This window comes from Falco punctatus (assembly GCF_963210335.1).
Source record: "Falco punctatus genome assembly, chromosome: 8".
Lineage (NCBI taxonomy): Eukaryota > Metazoa > Chordata > Aves > Falconiformes > Falconidae > Falco > Falco punctatus.
The window spans coordinates 2,061,765-2,080,772 of NC_137588.1; the positions used below are offsets into that span (position 1 = coordinate 2,061,765).

The 19,008-nt window shown below is 39.1% G+C and overlaps 1 protein-coding gene across 2 annotated transcripts in view; it reads left to right on the forward strand.

The window, feature by feature from the left end:
- The window catches only part of HECW2 (HECT, C2 and WW domain containing E3 ubiquitin protein ligase 2), a 202,633-nt gene that overhangs the window by 79,788 nt on the left and 103,837 nt on the right, over nt 1–19,008 (forward strand). For both annotated transcript variants that reach the window (XM_080399346.1, XM_080399347.1), the window contains one exon: nt 7,869–8,209. In XM_080399346.1, the coding sequence (XP_080255472.1) occupies nt 7,918–8,209 (292 nt within the window). In that variant the 5' untranslated portion in view covers nt 7,869–7,917. The remainder of the gene's footprint in view (nt 1–7,868; nt 8,210–19,008) is intronic.

Below are 19,008 nucleotides of genomic sequence, written 5' to 3' on the forward strand. Positions count from 1 at the left end.
GGAGATGAGAATATTCATGGGCACTTTCTTTCTTTTTTACCCTCCTTTTCCTGTATGGCAACGCAGTCATTTTTAGCTTTACCTTAAAACATCTGAAAACAGTTTCCAGAAATAAATTCTGGTGCCAGTTGTGATTTCCCAGCAATGAGTTCAGAGGATGAGGTAGCATGCCAAAGGCAGAGTATTCTCTGCACAGTTTACTTTTTTTCTTGTTTTGCCGGTGGTTTGGGCATGGCTCAGAGCAGGGCAACAAAGGAGAAGGACATCTAGACAAAATTCTGTCCTCTTTTGCTCTGTCTCGGGTTACTCCAACTTTCTGCAAAGATCAAGAGAGGGAGCGATTTTGGTACTCTGGGTTGCTCTTTGGAGGAGTCTCTGACTATTCAAGGAGGAGGCCAGCTACCTTGCACAGCTGCCTGCCCAGTGTAGGACGTTTCTCTAAGGAGAGGATTTACAAAATGCTTTATCTTTCATGATGCTTCAGTTGACTTTCTCGGAAATCTTCTTGATTAAAAAGGAAATCTGGTTAAACAATTCTGTGCATGTAAGTTTGTTTCTGGAAACTAGCAAGTTTATTAAATTCTTTCGTTATCATTGCTTCAGTCTAAACTGCTTTTAAGAGCATCCAGTAATTGTCCTATTACAAAAGTCTAGGGGGCTTTGTTAAAGGAGAAAGTAGGCAGATCAGCAGAAAAATAAAGTGTTTCTGAATTCAACTTGTTTCTTTGCACTTCTGGGTAGAACAATTTATATATCAAGACAGTTACTATTCAATTAACTTGAATTAAAGTACATTTGACTTTTACTCCATTTAGAAAGAAAGAAACTAAAGAACATTTAAGTACTTAAACTATATCTAAGTCCTGCGTCAGTTATGATGGTAGTTTTCTATCACCTCAAATATCTTCTCAAGAGCAACCCTAATGAAAGGAATATACAGAACTGGCTATTCAGGGAAAAGCAGTGAATACAAATTTGCTGTCAAATGTGCAGATTAGAAGAACTGTGAGAAAAAGAGACATCTTCCTCTTTTAATCTCTCTGAGATATCCTCAGTATCTTTGTAATTAAAAAGAAAAATGGTGTCAGACATGTAGTGATGTGGTTTTCCACGTTCGACATCTCTTCGTTGCTTTTAATTCAATCATGAATTCCCTAGGTTTAGAATAGTCGCTTTTTTCCTCTAATATACCATCACGGGACTTGTTTATATCATTTACTTACATGATTTATTATTTACAACATGCAGACCCAATGAGCACTAAGGCACTCTAGGTAGCAATATTGAACAGTTATGATTATGTTTTAGCTCTCAGCAGTTTTCTGCCCGATGCTGATGCTCAGAACTGTGCAGTTACATAGTATAATGGTTGTTATATTTTTGAAGTACTGAACTTTGTGATCTACTAGAAAAATACTAGATTTATACTACACGATACGAGTTGATTAATTCTTATGCTAAATCATCCTAAAGACTTAGGATAGCCATGGTCATGTAAGTGAAGAGGCCTTATTACCCTCTGCTTGGTAGACAGTGGAGAAAACGGAGATCCCAAACAGCTGATTTTTCTGGCTCTTGAATACTGTGACAGCTTTTATGTTCAGCTTTATCTGGGTGGCTGAATAGGAAGCATCCAAATGTGTTAGCTTAATTCGAATCTGATAGAAAAGTTAGTTAACGTAGAAAAATCCTAATAATCAGATGGTAAAATACCTTCGGAGAGAAATCCCATTATGTCAGTTGCAGGAAACGTGATGAGTAGAAATTGTTGGAAATCTTCCAGGAGGAATAATAAGAAAAGGATGTCTGGGCAAAAAGATGGAGCTTTTCTTTTATTTCTGCTGGTACAGGAAAGGATGCTTCGTGTCAGCTTTATCTTATTTTATTTTTATCCTTTATTGACAAAATCTGTGTCTCCAGATAGCTGTAGAAATACTGGAGTGTAGTCCTGGAAGGAAAGTTAAAGAAATATCGGGTTCATCTCTTTGTCCTGGGCAGAATCACTGATGAACTTGCCAAGTAGCTGAATTTTACTGGGAGGGCCCCCTCTGTCCTCCTGGCAGAAGTATGCAGCAGCTGTAAAGGAGCTTGAAAGCTCTTTAGTACTGAGATAAGTGCAGACTTGTTAGGCATAGGAGTTAACCGTACGATTAACCACCACCCAGCTTCGTAGGTTTTGCAGCTGACAGTGAATTCTGACTTCTGCTTTTGCCAGAGTTTCTGGCAAGTTTGAAGCCAGTGTATGGCTAGCTGCAAATGAACTGTAGTCATCCCTTCTCCCAGAAAATTCACAGAAAGTTCTGTGGGGAGAAAAATCGCCAAATTCTGAATTTGTGCAAGAAAAATTTTGGTTTCTCATCCACGTAAAGCCCAGAGCTGGTCGGTTTGAGCCTTTTACTGTAGCATATATCAATCTTTGTACTGCATGCAAGCGGCATTTGAGAGTGATACTGAGCATCATCTGAATGTGACCAAAGAGCAACAGAAGTGGTGAACAGTCTAGAGCAAGCACAAATCCTGTGAGGAGCGCCTGAGGGAGCTGGGGGGTTCAGCCGGGAGAGGAGGAGGCTCAGGGGGGACCTTCTCGCTCTCTACAGCTGCCTTGACAGGAGGCTGTAGCCAGGTGGGTGTCGGTCTCTTCTCCCAAGTAACAAGCGATAGGACAAGAGGAAGCGGCCTCAGGTTGCGCCAGGGGAGGTTTAGATTGGATATTGGGAAACATTGCCTTCACTGGAAGGGTGTTCAAGCACTGGAACAGGCTGCCCAGGGAGGTGGCGGAGTCGCCATCCCTGGAGGTACTTAAAAGACACGTAGATGTGGTACTTGGGGACATGGTTGAGTGGTAGGCTGGGCAGCGCTGGGGTAACGGTTGGATTCAATGACCTTAAAGGTCTTTTTCACTGTAAATTATTCTATGAACGGAGGGGAAATTTGGGAGCCAGTTGGGCTGGACAGTTCTTCCTGCCCATCTGATGTACAGCGAGAGTGATGCTCAGGTGCAGAGTGGTCCCTGAGGGCTCTCCCTGCCGAGCCTTGGCCGGAGGCTGCCAGGCTGCCCACCTCCTCGCCTCGCTTCTCTTGCGGGTGACGTGATGTTGCAGTGCGGTGACGTGGAGCCAGTTCCCCAGTGAAATGTGTTAATTGTTGCTTCCCCAGCAGCACGCTCAGCCACCCACTTAGGGCACTAATCTTGCCTGGTGGCTGACCTGTCGTGCTCTCAGGGCCAGCCCTGTGGAGTTGGTTTGCAGTAAATGTTATGGGAAGAGGCTGTTCACAAGACCTGTAAGCCGTGTAAAAGATCACTACATAAACAAGAAATGATTCACTGTTATGAGTAACATAAACAGGGCAGCGTGTGAACTCTGGCTTGTTTTGCATGGTGGGGTGGGATTGTTTTGATTATTCCTGTGCTGGAACTCCCAGACTTTCATATATTTTTCACACGTGTATGTACATCCAGTACGCTAGTGTGTTTTTCAGACTATTGAATGTTTGCTGCATGTCAGAAATGGTTTGACATTTTTCAATCTCCTTTAGTAAAGAAGGTTGGGCAAGGGGATTTTTCCTGTCTGTGTTTTGTATATCAAGTGGAACTTTTTCTGAATTCTGGTCCCTCTATGATGAGTAATTGAGGAGTATATTTAGACAGAAATAATCCTGAACTTGTGCCGCTTAGAGATTGCAAGGAAATCAGTCCTATTTCTCTCAAAGCTTCTTGTCAAGTACCGAAGAAAATGCTGTGATACAGAAAAGCAACTCTGGTACAGGTTTCACTTTTCAACTGAAGCACTTTGCTAAAGCTAGTATCTGCTAATTTCTCAAATGCCTATATTTTCCCTGTGCTTTTGATTCGGTTTCCATATTTCAGATAGCCTTCATGAAACAATATGCCTCGCCAGCTTGGTTGGATACTTGGTGAAATTGCTGCTGTGATCACATTAAGCCTGATCAGCCAAACCGTGGCAGGGCAGGTGCATGCAGCTAATTGCAGGCTTTGTCTTTACAGCATAGTCTGGATGCAAATGCTGTTTCAGTGCTATTTAGCAGGAATTGAAGGTGGGAGGATAATTCTTATTTTCAGTCTCTGGTAGGATGTATGTGTTAGTGTACTGCTAGTTATGTTATTCGTGACAGACATCAGGAATTGTTAACCAAGTGTCAGATAAGTGATTCTTTTTGTAGGCAGGAAGACACTGTGTGAAGCTTTCATCCCATCTTCAGACTGCATATAAGTAAAGTAGTCGCTCTTTTTTTGTCTTCCATCACTCTTTACGGTTTGGGTTTTATGGCAGTCACCTTTTCCCCTCTTACAACAAAGAGTATCCTATTTCTCTCTTTAAAGATCTCCTTAATTACCCTCACAGCTTACTGCGAGATGCTGTGTAGCAGGGTGCTGTCTGACATTAGGGCCTTCGCAACCTATTTCACAGAATTTAGAAAATATTCTAAAAAATTACAAGTCCCAGGTTTTTGGAGGCATTTTTTCCATAATAGGAGTTAATTTACTTGCGAGTTTAACATGTTTGTTGCAAATTGATTTGGATTGCTTTATATGATTTGTTGGGATCGTAGTTGACATCATGACCTCAAGACACTTGAATTCATGAGTAGGATCAGAGAAGTTACCCAGCATTTAGATTTGTGGTTTACTTTACTTTCCAAACCGCAACGATGGCTGTGATTCACCAGAGTGGTAACAATTAGGAGTTAAGAGAATGGACTGTGGCAAAGGAGCTAGTGTTTTTCTCAGGCTGTTCTCATCTCTCAAACAGTGGGATGGTCCTAGCTAGTACAAGTTGGTTCTCATGTGTCCTTAAACATGGATGAGTTTGTCCATCTGCCACATATAAATTTTCAATATGTTCCAACAAATGCCCGTGCTGCCCCAGGTACAGTGTACTGCTCTGCAACTGAGGGAAATTTTTTCATCCATCCTATTAAAATTTTGTCTTTAACTTGCAATCCTCCTGCATGACCCTTAGTTTGCAGTGATTTTACAGCCATAAACCCACTGTATACAGTAGTTCAAAATTGCATAAATCTCTAGTTGTGGGACAGAAGAAAACTATGTGACTGACAGCGTTAATTAATGAATCTCACCACATCTCCTGGTGCAGAGGGACTCTTTTGCTGTGACATTTAAGACCTAACTGTTAGCATGTGCTGTTGCCTAGATCGCAAATAAAAAAGAAGAGGGACAATATAAAAAGGGTGGGGAGCTGATCCCTGTGTGTTCCACGGCCATGTGGGGAAGTTGGTAGCTATTTCTTACTTACCCTTCTGGTCTCAAAGTCATCTAGGATTTTCAGATCTAGCAAACAATACCCAGCATAAAGAAACAAGGTAGCTAACTTCCCTGGCTCTAATTTAAGAAGGCCTTTTATACTGAAGTTTCCTGTTCATCACTGACACTGGTGTCAGAGACGGGGTGCGCAGGAGTTAGTGAATGCTGCTGACGTCTAGCATCAAAAATAAAATGCATTTTGTATTTAGCCAAAACATGGTTCGTGTCAGGAAAGACTGTGTTGCATACTTCTTGATGTAAATATGGTAATCTCCATGTCACTTCTATATATGCAGAACTATTGAACTGAATTTTTGTTTCTTTCCTTTTCTGCAATATTTGATGCTGAGCCATGTACAGTGTGCGATGAATTGCATACAACTGAGTTGAATTTTATTTTTGCCCTTTATTAGTTATTAATATTTCAAAACCATTCCAATTTATGAAAAGCTGAAAAACAGCAGAAGAATTTGTGATATACTGGAAGGGTGCATAGACTGAAATGTTATTAAAAAGAAAATTGAAGATAAATGATAGGAAATAGAAGTGAAAGTAAGAAGCAGTTTTTGAAGGTTCATCATGTGGGTGAAGAGGAATTAACAGGAAAAGAAAACCCTCAAAATAGGAAAATGCCCTTTTTAAAAAAAACCCACAAACCAACAAGTGTTTCTTAAACACAATCTTGGGACCTCCAAGAGCTCTCCTTGATTTTCTTTTTAACAATTATGTGTTTTTTGACCTTTAGAGGCTGTGTCTTTTGACCTTTAAAGGCTGAGATTTCTGTTTAATAAACTGGTCGTCAGACATTTGATTGATAGCGGTCATGTACCGTAGGTCTAATCACAGTGCTATGGAAGTGGCCATATCCACAACCAGTCCATTCACTTCTTATGGGTTCTGCCTAATTCTGTATTACAGGCTTCCTTGCTGGAAACAAGGAACACTTCAGCAGGTGATGCTCAGCACTGCCTGACAGTGCTTGTGTTATCTTAAGAGAATAAATATATCTGTGTATGATAGCTGCAGTCTTTGACAGCAAGAAGAAAGCCTGAGAATAATACACAGGTGCCTTTATTTGTTTTTATATATGTGTACATGCACACATTTTTCTTATGTGTGGTTATTTGTATGTATAAAAATAAGGAAATCTTTCCTGCAGTATACATACCTCACAGGTACTATACTGGGATAATTGATGTTGTCACTGGTTAAGCTGCAGTCTGGTCAGAAACGTTGAAATATGATTTTCAAATTGTATGAAGAGTGTAAGGACACAATTTCTTCGCAATGAGCTCTGGAGTTACTCCTGGGCAGAACAACAGCTTTGGTTTGGGTTACTTTGCAGGAAATACAGGGGTTTTATTCCAGGTGAGTATCTTACTGAAGACCACTTCCACAATTTTGACTGAAAAACACATTACCATGAAATTCTGTTTCTTCTGAAGGCAGATGGTTCTGCCAGATGAGGACTGTTTTATTTCCTCTGTAAAATTAAGAAACAATGACTTGATTTAAACTACAGCTTTTGAAAAAGGCAGACAGCTTTGGTCAAAGTCACGTGGCTTAGATAAGGAAGTTTTCACACTCCTCCTATGGCAAGAGGGTTCCCCATTGCCGATTCTATCTTCCTATAAGCTGTTCCCTCTGTGTCAATATTTTGCTATTCTTGTCTTTCCTTTCTGATGATTTATCTCAAGTTGTGAGTAATGTGAGGGCTCATTTTCAAATGGTGACACTTTTAGTGCTATGCATAATGAGATGCGAGTTCTGTTTCTGAAGGTACGGTGTGATGATGTTGACGTGACCATTTCAGTGAAGGTCACCTAGTGTCTCCTCAGGGCTAGAGGAAGGCTGTTGAATTTGTAAGGCCTCTGTTTTCTGATGTATGGAAAAGAACAACAAAATCTGACTGCACAGATAAACTGACATGGGCTAATTGAATATAGATCCGTAGTCTGAAGTACCCTAGTCAATGGTCCGATGTATTTTTGTATGGTATAGAGGATCTCAGAAGCTATGCTATGTACCTTAAAAAATAAAATCCTTACAAAATTATTTTACAGTAGCATAAATCTGTGATACCGTATTTCTACTGAAATATGTCCAACCTTATTAATATCTTCAACACTTTACCAATTCTGAACATAACAGTGCATGGAGAGTATTGTTGCAGACTAACATATGTAAGTGAAAGTAGATCATATGCTGCTCTGATTTCTTTGGTGGAAGACGAATTCATTATCTCTTTGCTCTTTAGGCTACGGCCAGACTTAAATTAGCTTTGTTGCTGTCACTGTTCTTGCTTGATAGGTGGTCTTGGATATTTTGCTTTTTGTCGCTTTCTCGCTTAGAAATTTTGTTCCGTGGTGTGTCGTTAAACTGAATTTTGTGGCAAGTGATTAGTACTTTTTTTTATGTATGTGTACAAACACTGAGGTGGCTGCAGTAGTAGGGCAACAAAGTAAAATACTAGACTCTGTCCCTTTTAGGCTTCTGGAGGAACGTTGTTGCGCTAGTGCCAGTCCATTTGACTGAGCAACCTGCTGTCTCACTTTAACACTTTTTTTTTTCTTTTTCATGATAGATCTCTGAACAACAACTTTTTCACGTAAATTGACAAAGGTGGAGAAGAGATGGCCAGTTCAGCCCGAGAACATCTGCTTTTTGTGCGACGTCGCAACCCCCAGCTGCGGTATACTCTGAGCCCAGAGAATCTGCATAGTTTGGCATCTCAGGGCACCATGGCTGAGAACATGAACTTGCAGCGTGCCAACAGTGACACTGATTTAGTGACCTCGGATAGCAGGTCAAGTTTGACAGCCAGTATGTACGAATACACCTTGGGGCAATCTCAGAACCTCATAATTTTCTGGGATATTAAGGAAGAAGTAGACCCAACTGACTGGATAGGACTTTATCACATAGGTAAGTCAGAACCATGTTGTAATACTTCTGTGTGTTTCTTGCTATTTTGCCACTTCGTATTTAATTTCTTGATGCGTGTTGTGGCACACTGCATAATTAATTTGAAGATAAAGTTGAGGTAAGACTGCAGAAAATTATCTTGGGTTTCTCTTTGCTTTTCTTAGTGCAGTGAACTATGTAAAAACATGATTCTGATTAATGTAGATCTGATTCCACAGTAACCTGCTAGAAGATGAAATGCATTCTTCTTAAACAAGTGTGCATACAGTTTCTTGTTTTCACCTTTCCTCTGGTGGCTGCCTTACAGACTGGAAAATTTGGAGTACTGTATTCTTCCTATAAGGAACAGCCAAATTTATGCCTCCTTGGGCCTAAACACCCCCCCCGCCCCATCACGCTACTGCGTAATAACAGAGTGTTTGAGTTTGAGTACGTTTGGTTTCTTGTTTTCTTGTTAAATGATGAAAGGTCCAGGAACTCATTCACATTGAGCTTTTCTTTCCACTGCCACTTAAAATCTGTGAGTGCTGGTGAGAGTTTTGTTACTGATTTAAAATAGATCTGAGCAGAGTCTTGGCTTAAAGGCTTGTGGTTTCATCATTCTCAATGATCTGCATGCTCAGTGAATTGCACATTTTTTTACAACAGAGAGGTAAGGATATATTCAGCCTGATAGGCGTGCTTGTCTATCTTAATTTAGGCTTTTTGATACACTCTTTCAAGTATCTAGCATGTTTTAAAAATAAAGATTAAAAAAAATTGTAAGAGTATGATCTAAAAACTTTTTTTGCATAACTCTTACAGACATAGCTAAGGTAAGTTAAAACCGCACAGGGTATAATCCAGGATTTTCAGTCCTTGGTAATAATTGCTGTGAAGTACGTCCAGTTGCCACTTACTACTTTGAAAGCTGAGGACGTTCACTTCTTATTTTTTTTCTGGAGAGGGATATTTGTGGGTGAGTATATTTAAAAATAAAAGTCCCATTCTGAAACACCTTATTAATATTCAACGTAGTTGCTTGAGGTTATCCATCCTGCTCGCTCTTTAAAACAAAAACCATTTCACTTGACAGAGTTGCCCTCCTCTGACACTGCCTCCGGAAGGTGGCAGAAATTGTGTGTGCTCACTAACACAAGATGGTACCGGGGCTGTGCCAGCCTGCTGCTATACCTCCAGTGTTCCCCCACGTCTTCTAGTAAAGCATCATTTTTCAAGGAGCTAGGAACAGAAAAAGGCAAATATTTTTGTCTTACTTAAAAAAGCACAGTCCTGTGTTGTTGTTGTGTGGTTTTTTTGTTGGTTTTTTCTTTCATGTTTGTTGTACAATTATCTGTCATGAAAACTGGATCAGTGTTTTGAGGGGGCAAAAGTAGTTATTAATTCTGTAAATGAAGAGGTGAAATTGTAAACATGAGCATCATTCTGAGCTCAGGTGTAGTACAGGGAGATCTGGCAAAGGTCTGAAGCAATCCAGGTACCTTTTCACTTCCAATTAATTTCACAGAATATATCCATTATGAAAGGAGTTGAAAATGACACACTGGAAACAATCTTGTCTCTTCATTCATTCATTTATTTATTTAGCATGCTTTCCCTAGTTTTCTGTCATTAGAAACTAGTTTTGTGCTGTTCCAAGTGTGGTTTTACTGCAAGGCTAAACCTGCAGTGGCTTACTAGGAATCCCACCGCACTTATTATATCTCTTTATTTTTAAGAGATTTGCTACAAACTGCTCTACACATTCACCTGGACGTCAGTTGGTGTAGTTGGTCACTGACTGTTAGTAATCAGAATCACTGCCTTTACTACTAGGTGGTTTGCAGATGTTTGCTTTACACTAGGGAGTGGTGGATGGAGCTTGCTCTACTGCAGTACAACTTCAGTGAAATGTTTGCCCTGCTAAATGGTTGTGAAAATAGGTGTTAATCTTTTTTAAAATGGGAAAGCCTGAGGGGAGAAACACAGCGTTATCTTACTCTGAAGGACTGATTCTTATATTTTAAGTGCATGTGAATTTTTTACCAGACTAGACCTCTGTTTTAAAAAATAAAAATAAAAAGGGGGGGGAAGTCATAAATGAACGAATACTTTGTAGAAAAGGCTGCATATTTTATTAGACACTAATTGACTGTAATGCCTTTGAGATACTCCTCTGCAGTAACTTTTTGTCTTTCATTTTTAAATGCACAAAGTTGAACCTAACTGAAAAATTCTACATAGCTAAATTTGTGCTCAGTTTTTCTATAATTTTGTATTTTAAAGAATGTTTTTGATACACAGATGAGTTTGCTGGCTTTAGTACCATACTCATGTCTTCCTTTGTCTCATCACTGTGTACAGCTGAAACACGATCTGTTTTCTTGTGGAGGGACTGTTTTGTACAGAGGGATGTCATCTTTTCCAATGTATTCCTAAGGATTACCAGAATAAAAGTATATGTGAGGGATGCAGCATATTCTGTGAAGGCAAACATCCTTTTTCCTGACTATTTCTGGGTTTGTGCTATCTGAACTTCAAAAAGTGTCAGTAGCACTTCTTGAACAGTCTTGTCCATCAAGTTTTCTTGAAGCAGCTTTCTAGTTCCAGGGCCAAGATGTGTGGAGAATGTAGATAACGCATCTATAAAAGCACAGAAAGGTGTCCCAGTGAGACTACATGCAAGGGAAAAACGTTATTTCTGAGTCTTAGCTCTTCTTTAGGTAAATTGGGCAGTGTTGCATGAAACGTGAAATTGGCAAATCTGAAATACAAGTTTATCATTTTGAATTCAGTTTTTAAGCTCTGCCTGGAATGGGCTTCTCATTTTTTTTCTTCAGGACCAGTTTTGAGGATTGTCACTTGAAAGTGACAAGGTGTGATGCAATTTGGAGATGGGGCTTTTTAGTGAGTATTGTACCTGTACTTTGGGGAGTAAAGGTAAATTTTCAGTCTTTCTATGCTAATGGAGAAGGAAGGAAGGGAGGAATTATCTCAATTTTTTAAACTTTTTTTTTTTTTTTAAGAGCTAAACTAGGATTCAGACTAAAAACCTTCTTAATCTTTTCAAGTGGTAGAAGACTATGGAATTTAACAAACACGTGCATCCTGTTAGACCCATGTTTTCCTGTGCAGTACTGACGTAGCTTTTGCTCTGTACATGTTTTTTTCCAAGCAATATTTAAGCTATTAGAGTTTTACAGATTATTTTTTTTTCCACTAGTTAAAGAGGAATCTGAATCTTGCTATGGCAAGAGTGGTCATGCTCGGGAAGTCCTACAGTGAGTAAGACTGCACAACATACTGAAGCCAGTTGGAATCACAGAAAAGAAATGGATATTCAGTTTGAAGGGACTGTGAGACATCCCAGTTTTCTTGCTGTTGTGTTATTGTGGCAGCAGAGTACCAAGACTTTCTTGGGCAGTTAGAACCGTGTAAGAAGATGAGCAGGTAGACTCTCCACTGCTCATGGGATGCTGAGGGAACTTGAAACGTGATGAGTTTTATGGGTTGCCATGAAGTCTTATAGTTAAAGAAATCAGGAAGTACAAAATAAAGAATAAAAAGTCAGGAGGGAGAAGCAAACCCTACTTTTGGTTTAAATAGATCAGCTCCCATGGCCAAATTGCCCAGATTGGCCTATTTTTGTTCTAATTTACAGAGTCCTATTTATGAGACGCCTGCCCTTATTCCAGAGATTCTTAGCACATTTAAAGTGCTGGCTATCAAAGGTCATTATATTTATTTCCATCAGCTGCTTTTCATAGGCTGCTTGGCTTTTTGTTACACTGACAACATGGATCCACAAAAATATTACAAAACCAAAATCAAACCACACAAACAAAGAGATGCAAAGTTACAAAGGGCAGAATAGCTAGGATGTAGGTTTATGCTAAGCCGCCTAGGGTAATGGGGTTTGGAGCCTCTCTATTTCAGGTCAGACACGATTAAAAATAAAAAAGCTTTCATGTAAACTGCCTTTAATACACTTAAAATAGTGACTTACATTAGACAGAGAGATTATAAAATGTTAAGGTACTTTATTTCCAGAAGATTTCTCTGGTTTCCTTTATGGATAACATACAAAGTAATGATTTTATTATTTTCCAGAAAAGCCTGATTATTCGCTTGATTTTTTTTTTCCTTCCTTTTTTAGCAATATGAGTACTTTTCTGTACTTGTAAAATCTGAGCAGTACTGTTAATATCTATTGACTAGTTCCTGGGCTTAACAGTATGAATTTGTGGTTCCTCCTCATTTTAGCTGCTGTTAAAATCTGCAAACCATGGGCTTGACTTTCTGTGCAGAACAGTTGGTCTTTGCCCAGCTGGCTCCACGGAGAGTCTTTGGTTTAGGCTTCCAGGAGGCTGGCGTGCTGCTTGTCATGAGCCCTTGGGGATTGATTTGTGGGCTGTTGGGTTTTGGTTTTTGTTTTTTTTTTTTTAATGATATAGTCTGAACATCTAAGCACTGTGGTGATTTTGTTCTCTTTAAGAAATAAACAAAAGGACCAGCTATGTTTCTGAAGCTCTGTAAGAGCCATACCTGTGCATGTTGAGGTATCAGTGAAACTCCCACTGGAGATGTATGCTTAAATAGCATGTATCACGAAGCAAAATTCATAGTCGACAATTAAGTAGGATTACAGGAAAGAATGTGAATTCATCTTGGCCTGCATCTGGGGCTGGCGCTAGTCTGTGTGTGTCTGTCTGATGTTGATATTTGTGACAAGCAAAACCGTGTGGAAAAAGCTGTCTTGAAATACTTCATTTGCTGGTGATTTAGTAATATTTAGGGAAAGGCTGCCTCTGGAGTGGGATAGTGAAAAGTGAAGGCAGTCTCATATGGGAATTGTATCGCAAAATCATACGTGGTGAGGCTTACAGTGTTTTTTTTTTTTTAAAAAAATAGATCTGTAATAAACCAGGGGTCTTCGGAAGCTTTTCCTCCAGGTACTGCATGTCAGTCTTACTCTTCCCTTTCTTCCTAGATCCTGACCCACATGTAAAGTTACTTTTTCACCATCACAGAATTTGGTACTTTCTCCTCCTCAGTTGTGAGCTAGTGAATTTTACTCAAAAATCAGTAAATGGACAGCATAATACTTTCTCTTCACTGCAAAAATTAGAGGACATAAACAGAAGGTGTGTTTTCATGGCACGTAGCAGGTACCTTATATATACTCACTACATTAAAATACAATTATGATACTTGTTTTAAGAAGAAAAGAATTGCCTGCCTGATAAAGAAATAAAAACAAAACCTGAAAGCTTGTAGGATGGTATTTATGTCTGGAAGAAGTTCAAGCTGTGACAGAGAAAGTGTTGCCAGAACATCCAAACTTTTCAGTTAATTGTGTTTCTTAAGTTTTTGAGATACCCCTGACCTGAAAAATAGACAAACGTAGCTGCAGGGAGGGCACTTTCAGATGTGTTGTCAGTATCTTTCCACCGCAAGAGGTTTTGGCATGACAACATTTTTAATCCTTCGGATAGGAAGCTGTGTTTTCCTCACCCTGCCTTTTTGGTGTCAGTGGCTGTTCCAGCAGATGAGAAGATGGCAAATACAAACTCTGGATAATGGAAAACGACGTACACTTCTGAATTCTCTACAATTCCTTTTACCATAAAACTGCCTTGTGTTAGCCTGGGTGTTTTATTTGTTTGAGGGAGGTTGGCTTTAATTTTGTTTTTTTATAGACATTTGCTGAGCTGTTTTCTGTCATCCAGTCAACATTCCATACAGTGTTTGCAGAATAATTTGGGAAAAAAAGTTACTCCAAATCACTGACAACTGGATTAGTTACATTAATTCATCTATTCATTTGTTCTGTGTAAGTAATAGATTATGGATTAGTTTTACATTATGCACAGTGTTAGAATCCCTCCTGTAAATTTTTTATGAAGTTCTTGGCTTCTTCACCTGCACAGATTTATCAGTGACTATAATAATCTGAATTAATGGAGAAGTGTTAGAAGCGGAGTGTTAAATATAGTATGTTAAGGACATCACTGGTGTAGTTAAAACCAGTGGCACTTGAAAAAATGAGAAAAGCATACTAGGACTCTGAAACTTAACACTTCATTGGTGGGTACATTTAATATAACCTTTTAATATATCGTGATATTGGATACACAGGTTCTTAATTTATAATCAAGGAGGTTACGGAAGGTGCCTATATTGATCTTGATAGGCCTTTCCTAGCAAATCTCATCAAGGTCTATCTTGCAACTTATGAGGAACAAAAAAAAAATAATGCAGAGAATGGCCAGAGCTGACCATCTTAGAGCTCCTCTGGGACAGAAAAATTTTCAGGTAAGCCTGAGCAGTACCCAACCCTTGTACAGTTTGCCATTTTGGCATAAGACAAGTACTGGTGTGAGGTGAAGATGCTACAAGAATGCAGGTAAACTGGCTGCGCTTAGCTGGCGTTTACTCCATGGGAAAAAGCAAGCTTAGAGACGTCTGCATTGGAAGTGTTTCTTTCTCTGCCCAGCAGCGTCCGGGACTGTAACTCTGGTGGGCAGCCAATTCCCAGGCAAGCAAATCCTGTGCTTCAGATCTTTGTTTCAAGGTCTGGTCAAACTCTGGCTTCATGAGATCTGTTTCCTTTGTCCAGCTGTCATTCAGAGTTAACATCAAACTGTTCAGCTTTTGGTTGTATTTTGAGCCCCTGCTTGCTCATCCCATCACTAATATGTCAGTAGTCCTTGAAAGTTTATAAAAATTAGTATATTCATTGCCCTTGTAATTCCTGCCTGACTTGGGAATAAATTAATCTTTTATATCTCAGTGTGTGGTAATGCAAAAAATGAACCTACAACTTCCATACATTTTCCTGTATACTGTAGTAAGCAGAAGAGGAAAAGATAGAACAAAGATTTGTGACTTTGCCTTGAAGAAGCAAGATAAGTACTGTAGAGTGTTAATTGAATGGAAAGGAGCTTATTTTGAAAATTTGTAGAATATATTCAAAAAAACTTGAATGTTATGCAGGTACATAGTAAGATCATAAGAGGAAATGGACAGAGGATATTTATTCTTAAGGGGAATATTTAAGAATTCATTTTCAGCTTGATCTCTTCTTGCATGTCCCTGCTAACATCAAGCCCTCTTTTAACTGTACATTGAAGAAGGTTTGATGGATACAGGTCACCGCTTCCTAGTTTTCTTACAGAAAGGGTGTTTAGAAATTCTCTTTCTGGTTTTCCCTGACAAAAAATCTCTGATCGTTGCTATTCAGTTGCCATTAGAAGTTTTTGTTATTTGATATGGTATGAACTGTCATGTTCCATGAAATGCTTCCTCTCTTGAGGATTTAAACTTTATTTGATGGCTGTAAATGTGGTTCATGTGAGTGCAGTTGCACTTGAGGATAATTTTTGACAGATTAAAACTGAAACCTTGGACCTACTAGGTGTCATCTGTGAAGAGGGCTAAGAATTGAAGGTGCCTTCCAAGATCATGAACTTAATCAATGTTTTATCTCTGCCATCAAATGTGGAAGCGCTTTCTTGCATATGAAGCCAGTTAAGCCTAAATGGGTTTGGCTTTGTAAGATGAAATATGCATAGAAAAACATTATAGCGCAATAGCAGGCACATACGTTGTCACTGAGGTAAATATCCAGTAATGACCTTATAAAAAAGAAAAAAACCCATATTTCTATATTCACTGTAGTTTAATTTGTATAGAGTTTTATGCATGACATAGTGCAGCAGATGGTAGCCTGCAGGGACAGGGACAATTCTATTTGAAAAATTTTTCAGCTTAGATGCATCTCTGAATTTTAGTAGATTTACAGGCAGGCAGTTGCCTTCAAGATACTAAATAAGGATGCAACAATCTACCAAAGTCAACAATGAATAAGGTGGGGTTTTTAGGAGTTTTTGATGGGATAGTTCTTAATGTACAGGCAGCAACACCTTCTTTGATGTATTTTTTCACTTGTGAATTATTTGAGCAATAGGATTGAAAATGCGTCGTCCAGTTTCCCTTTAAAAAAAAAACAAAACACAAAACAAAAAACCACCAAAAAAACCCCCACAACATACCCGTGGTAAGTTTTCGGCAAGTAAAATCAAAGGCAACTCACCTGATATTTTGCCAAATCATGTGGAATAGCTTTATGACTCATCCATTTGGCTAGATGTTCTGAGTCATCAGCATGTAAGATTTTGATTTTGAAAAGCAGTCCTAATTACTGCATACTTGAGTACACTCCTTCTCTCCTGCTCAAGCAGTTAAATATTTCTGAATAAATAAATAACATCAATATATCTGAGATATAAATAAATATTTCTGAACTAAAGCTTTCAGATTAACGTAGATTACTGTCTTCGGTGCTAGTCTTTGCTGCCTGTTGGCGGAGCGGCGCTAAGCTGGCGGAGAGTTTACTCTCCCAAGAACACAACCAGCTCTATGCTGCTGTAGCATCTCCGATGGCATGAGGGAGAGTAGCCTCAGGAGGGTGTACCCAGGAGTGAGGGACCATCTCTCTGGCAGTAATTTGCACTCGACCTGCTCAGCTGCAATGTGCAGTGGTGACCCCAGCAGAGAGGGTGTTGGTGGCTGTGATCTGTAGGCTGCTGTAATAGGAGTGCAAGTCTGATTGCACTTTTTATAATTACTTTTTTATGCTCTGGGTTTATTCGTCTTGCTGGGAGTAGCTGAGTTGGCGAGCCTTTGCTTCTAGTTGCATTTAATTCTAGGTTCTGTTCTTTGCCTGCAGAGTCCTAGGGAATTACTGCTTTATAGAAATATTCTCCTAGGAGATATCACGGTAATGTTATCTGTAGGTGCTTTCAAGATATTTACGCAAATTAATAAAGCTGCTTTGCCTTCATTAGTCTACACAGTTTGGTGGTCCTTTTTTTGCTGTTGCATGTTAACACTGCAAGAGAGAAAGCTTTTTAATTCTGAGGTTTTGTGCTAAAAAGTTAAATAAGCAACATGCTTATCTGCTTTTTTGACTTCCAGTGATGATTTTAATATAACTGGCTTTGGTTTTGGGCACTGGTAAAATGGTAGCACTTCTAAAGAATTGCAACATGATCTTCGTGTCTCTTTTAGCTTTTGTCTTACCCAGGTTAATCTGCAGTCATTTAGCACTTCTCACAAGCAGTGTTAGGCTTTGCCTGCTCTCATCTTCATTACGTGAGCTTAAAGATTTGAGACTGGAAGTAATACTAGCATCCTTTTTGTTTAAAAGGTAAATCTTAACCCTGAAGAAATAATCGATCTCATTACAAAACTAATAAAGCGTACATGTGAGAAAAAAGATCTAGGCAATGCATGGGGAAAGTAAGTCACTCCTGTTCCTCTGAGTATGATACAGTGGTGCTGGAGACAAGTTAGCAGGTTTTCTGGTCATTACAGCAAAACTCTGTTTATACTGTTAGTGCCTTACTCTGGAGTGAATTGATCCTGCAAATTCTAGATTCTCTTCTGCTGAAGTAGAGAGGCAATAATATCCTGGGCAATCTTCCAGCCTTCTTTTTCACTCTTCTGCATCTATTGCATGAGAGGTAATGAAGAATAGGTTAGTAAGCTGCTGTCACTGGGATAATGTCTTTTGATTGATAACTGCTGTGCAGTTAGATGTGGTTAATCAAGACTTTGCCATAAAATGTTTTAATTTCTAATGGAAAACAGTCTTCTGTTTAGCTAGGGCATGAACCACCAGTTACTTTGAGGTAGCTTAAATTTACTAACGTCTTGGTAATCTTGATAGATACATACTCACCAGAAACTCCAGTTATTGTGAACAATTGAAGCTACTTTGGGTAGTTGGATATGAAGTACATTTAGCCAAATGCAGTTTTCAGATTAAACTAGAGTGCTGTGATTCTTTGAAGATGAGAAGAGTGTGTTAAAAGTATTTGATTTCAAAATAGTGAAGCAGGATGACCTCGCTCTTTGGAGGTCCCACTTGCTCGTTTGCTGAATTACCATCTAGCAGTACTCCACTTCTGGTTTTGTTCAAAGCTTGAGCATTTTCATTCTGAAAATTGACTTTCTGGTAATAAGCTACATAACCTGAAAAAAGTATTCGATTTTAAATGTTTTTTTTTTTTTAAATGAATACAGTGGCTTGCATTGAGTGTGATTTTAAAATTATTTTTAATTATTTTTGTTTGTTTTCCAAATCCCACTTCTGTTCCTTCCATCCTTTTTCTTTTCGTGGAAGGTTCTGTGGAAACACATCACAATTTAGGTTTATGATATTCTGGGTACTGTGAGCAAATAAACAAAAAAGCTAATTTGAAGTGGAAAATTACGAAATTATTATTTTATTCTAAAATTATTTTTTTTCCCCAGTTCCGCACACTTTTTCCTGCTCTTGGTTTGGGGAGTCTGTCTACACTTTCTGACTCAATCTCCCTGCCTTTTTAGTTTCCCTTCTTGTATTTTTATACAGCATTTCTTGTGTTAAGGTAAAGGGGAGTCTGAATTGGAAAAATTAATATGATCAGTAAGGTGAAGCTGCCTTGCTGTAAAAAACCTATCTTCTCCTTCCAGAAAAATCTACCGACTTTAAGTGTATTTTTGGGTCGCATCTATTTTGGTTATAGTTTTCCTTTGGGTAAAAGCTAGTCTGACTTAACGTGCAGATAAGGGACAGCTTTGTCTGGTGGAGCATGGTGGGAGGCGGTGGGAGGCTGGCTGCCCGTCCCGTGGTGGTACCCATTAGCTGCAATGTGAAACTACCTCACTGGAAGAGCAGTTGGATCTCAGCTTTTCGGTATGAGATAAAAGCTTTTAAAACAATGAAATATTTCTGGGACTGGCCTGTTAAGCACCTGCATATGATGAAGCAG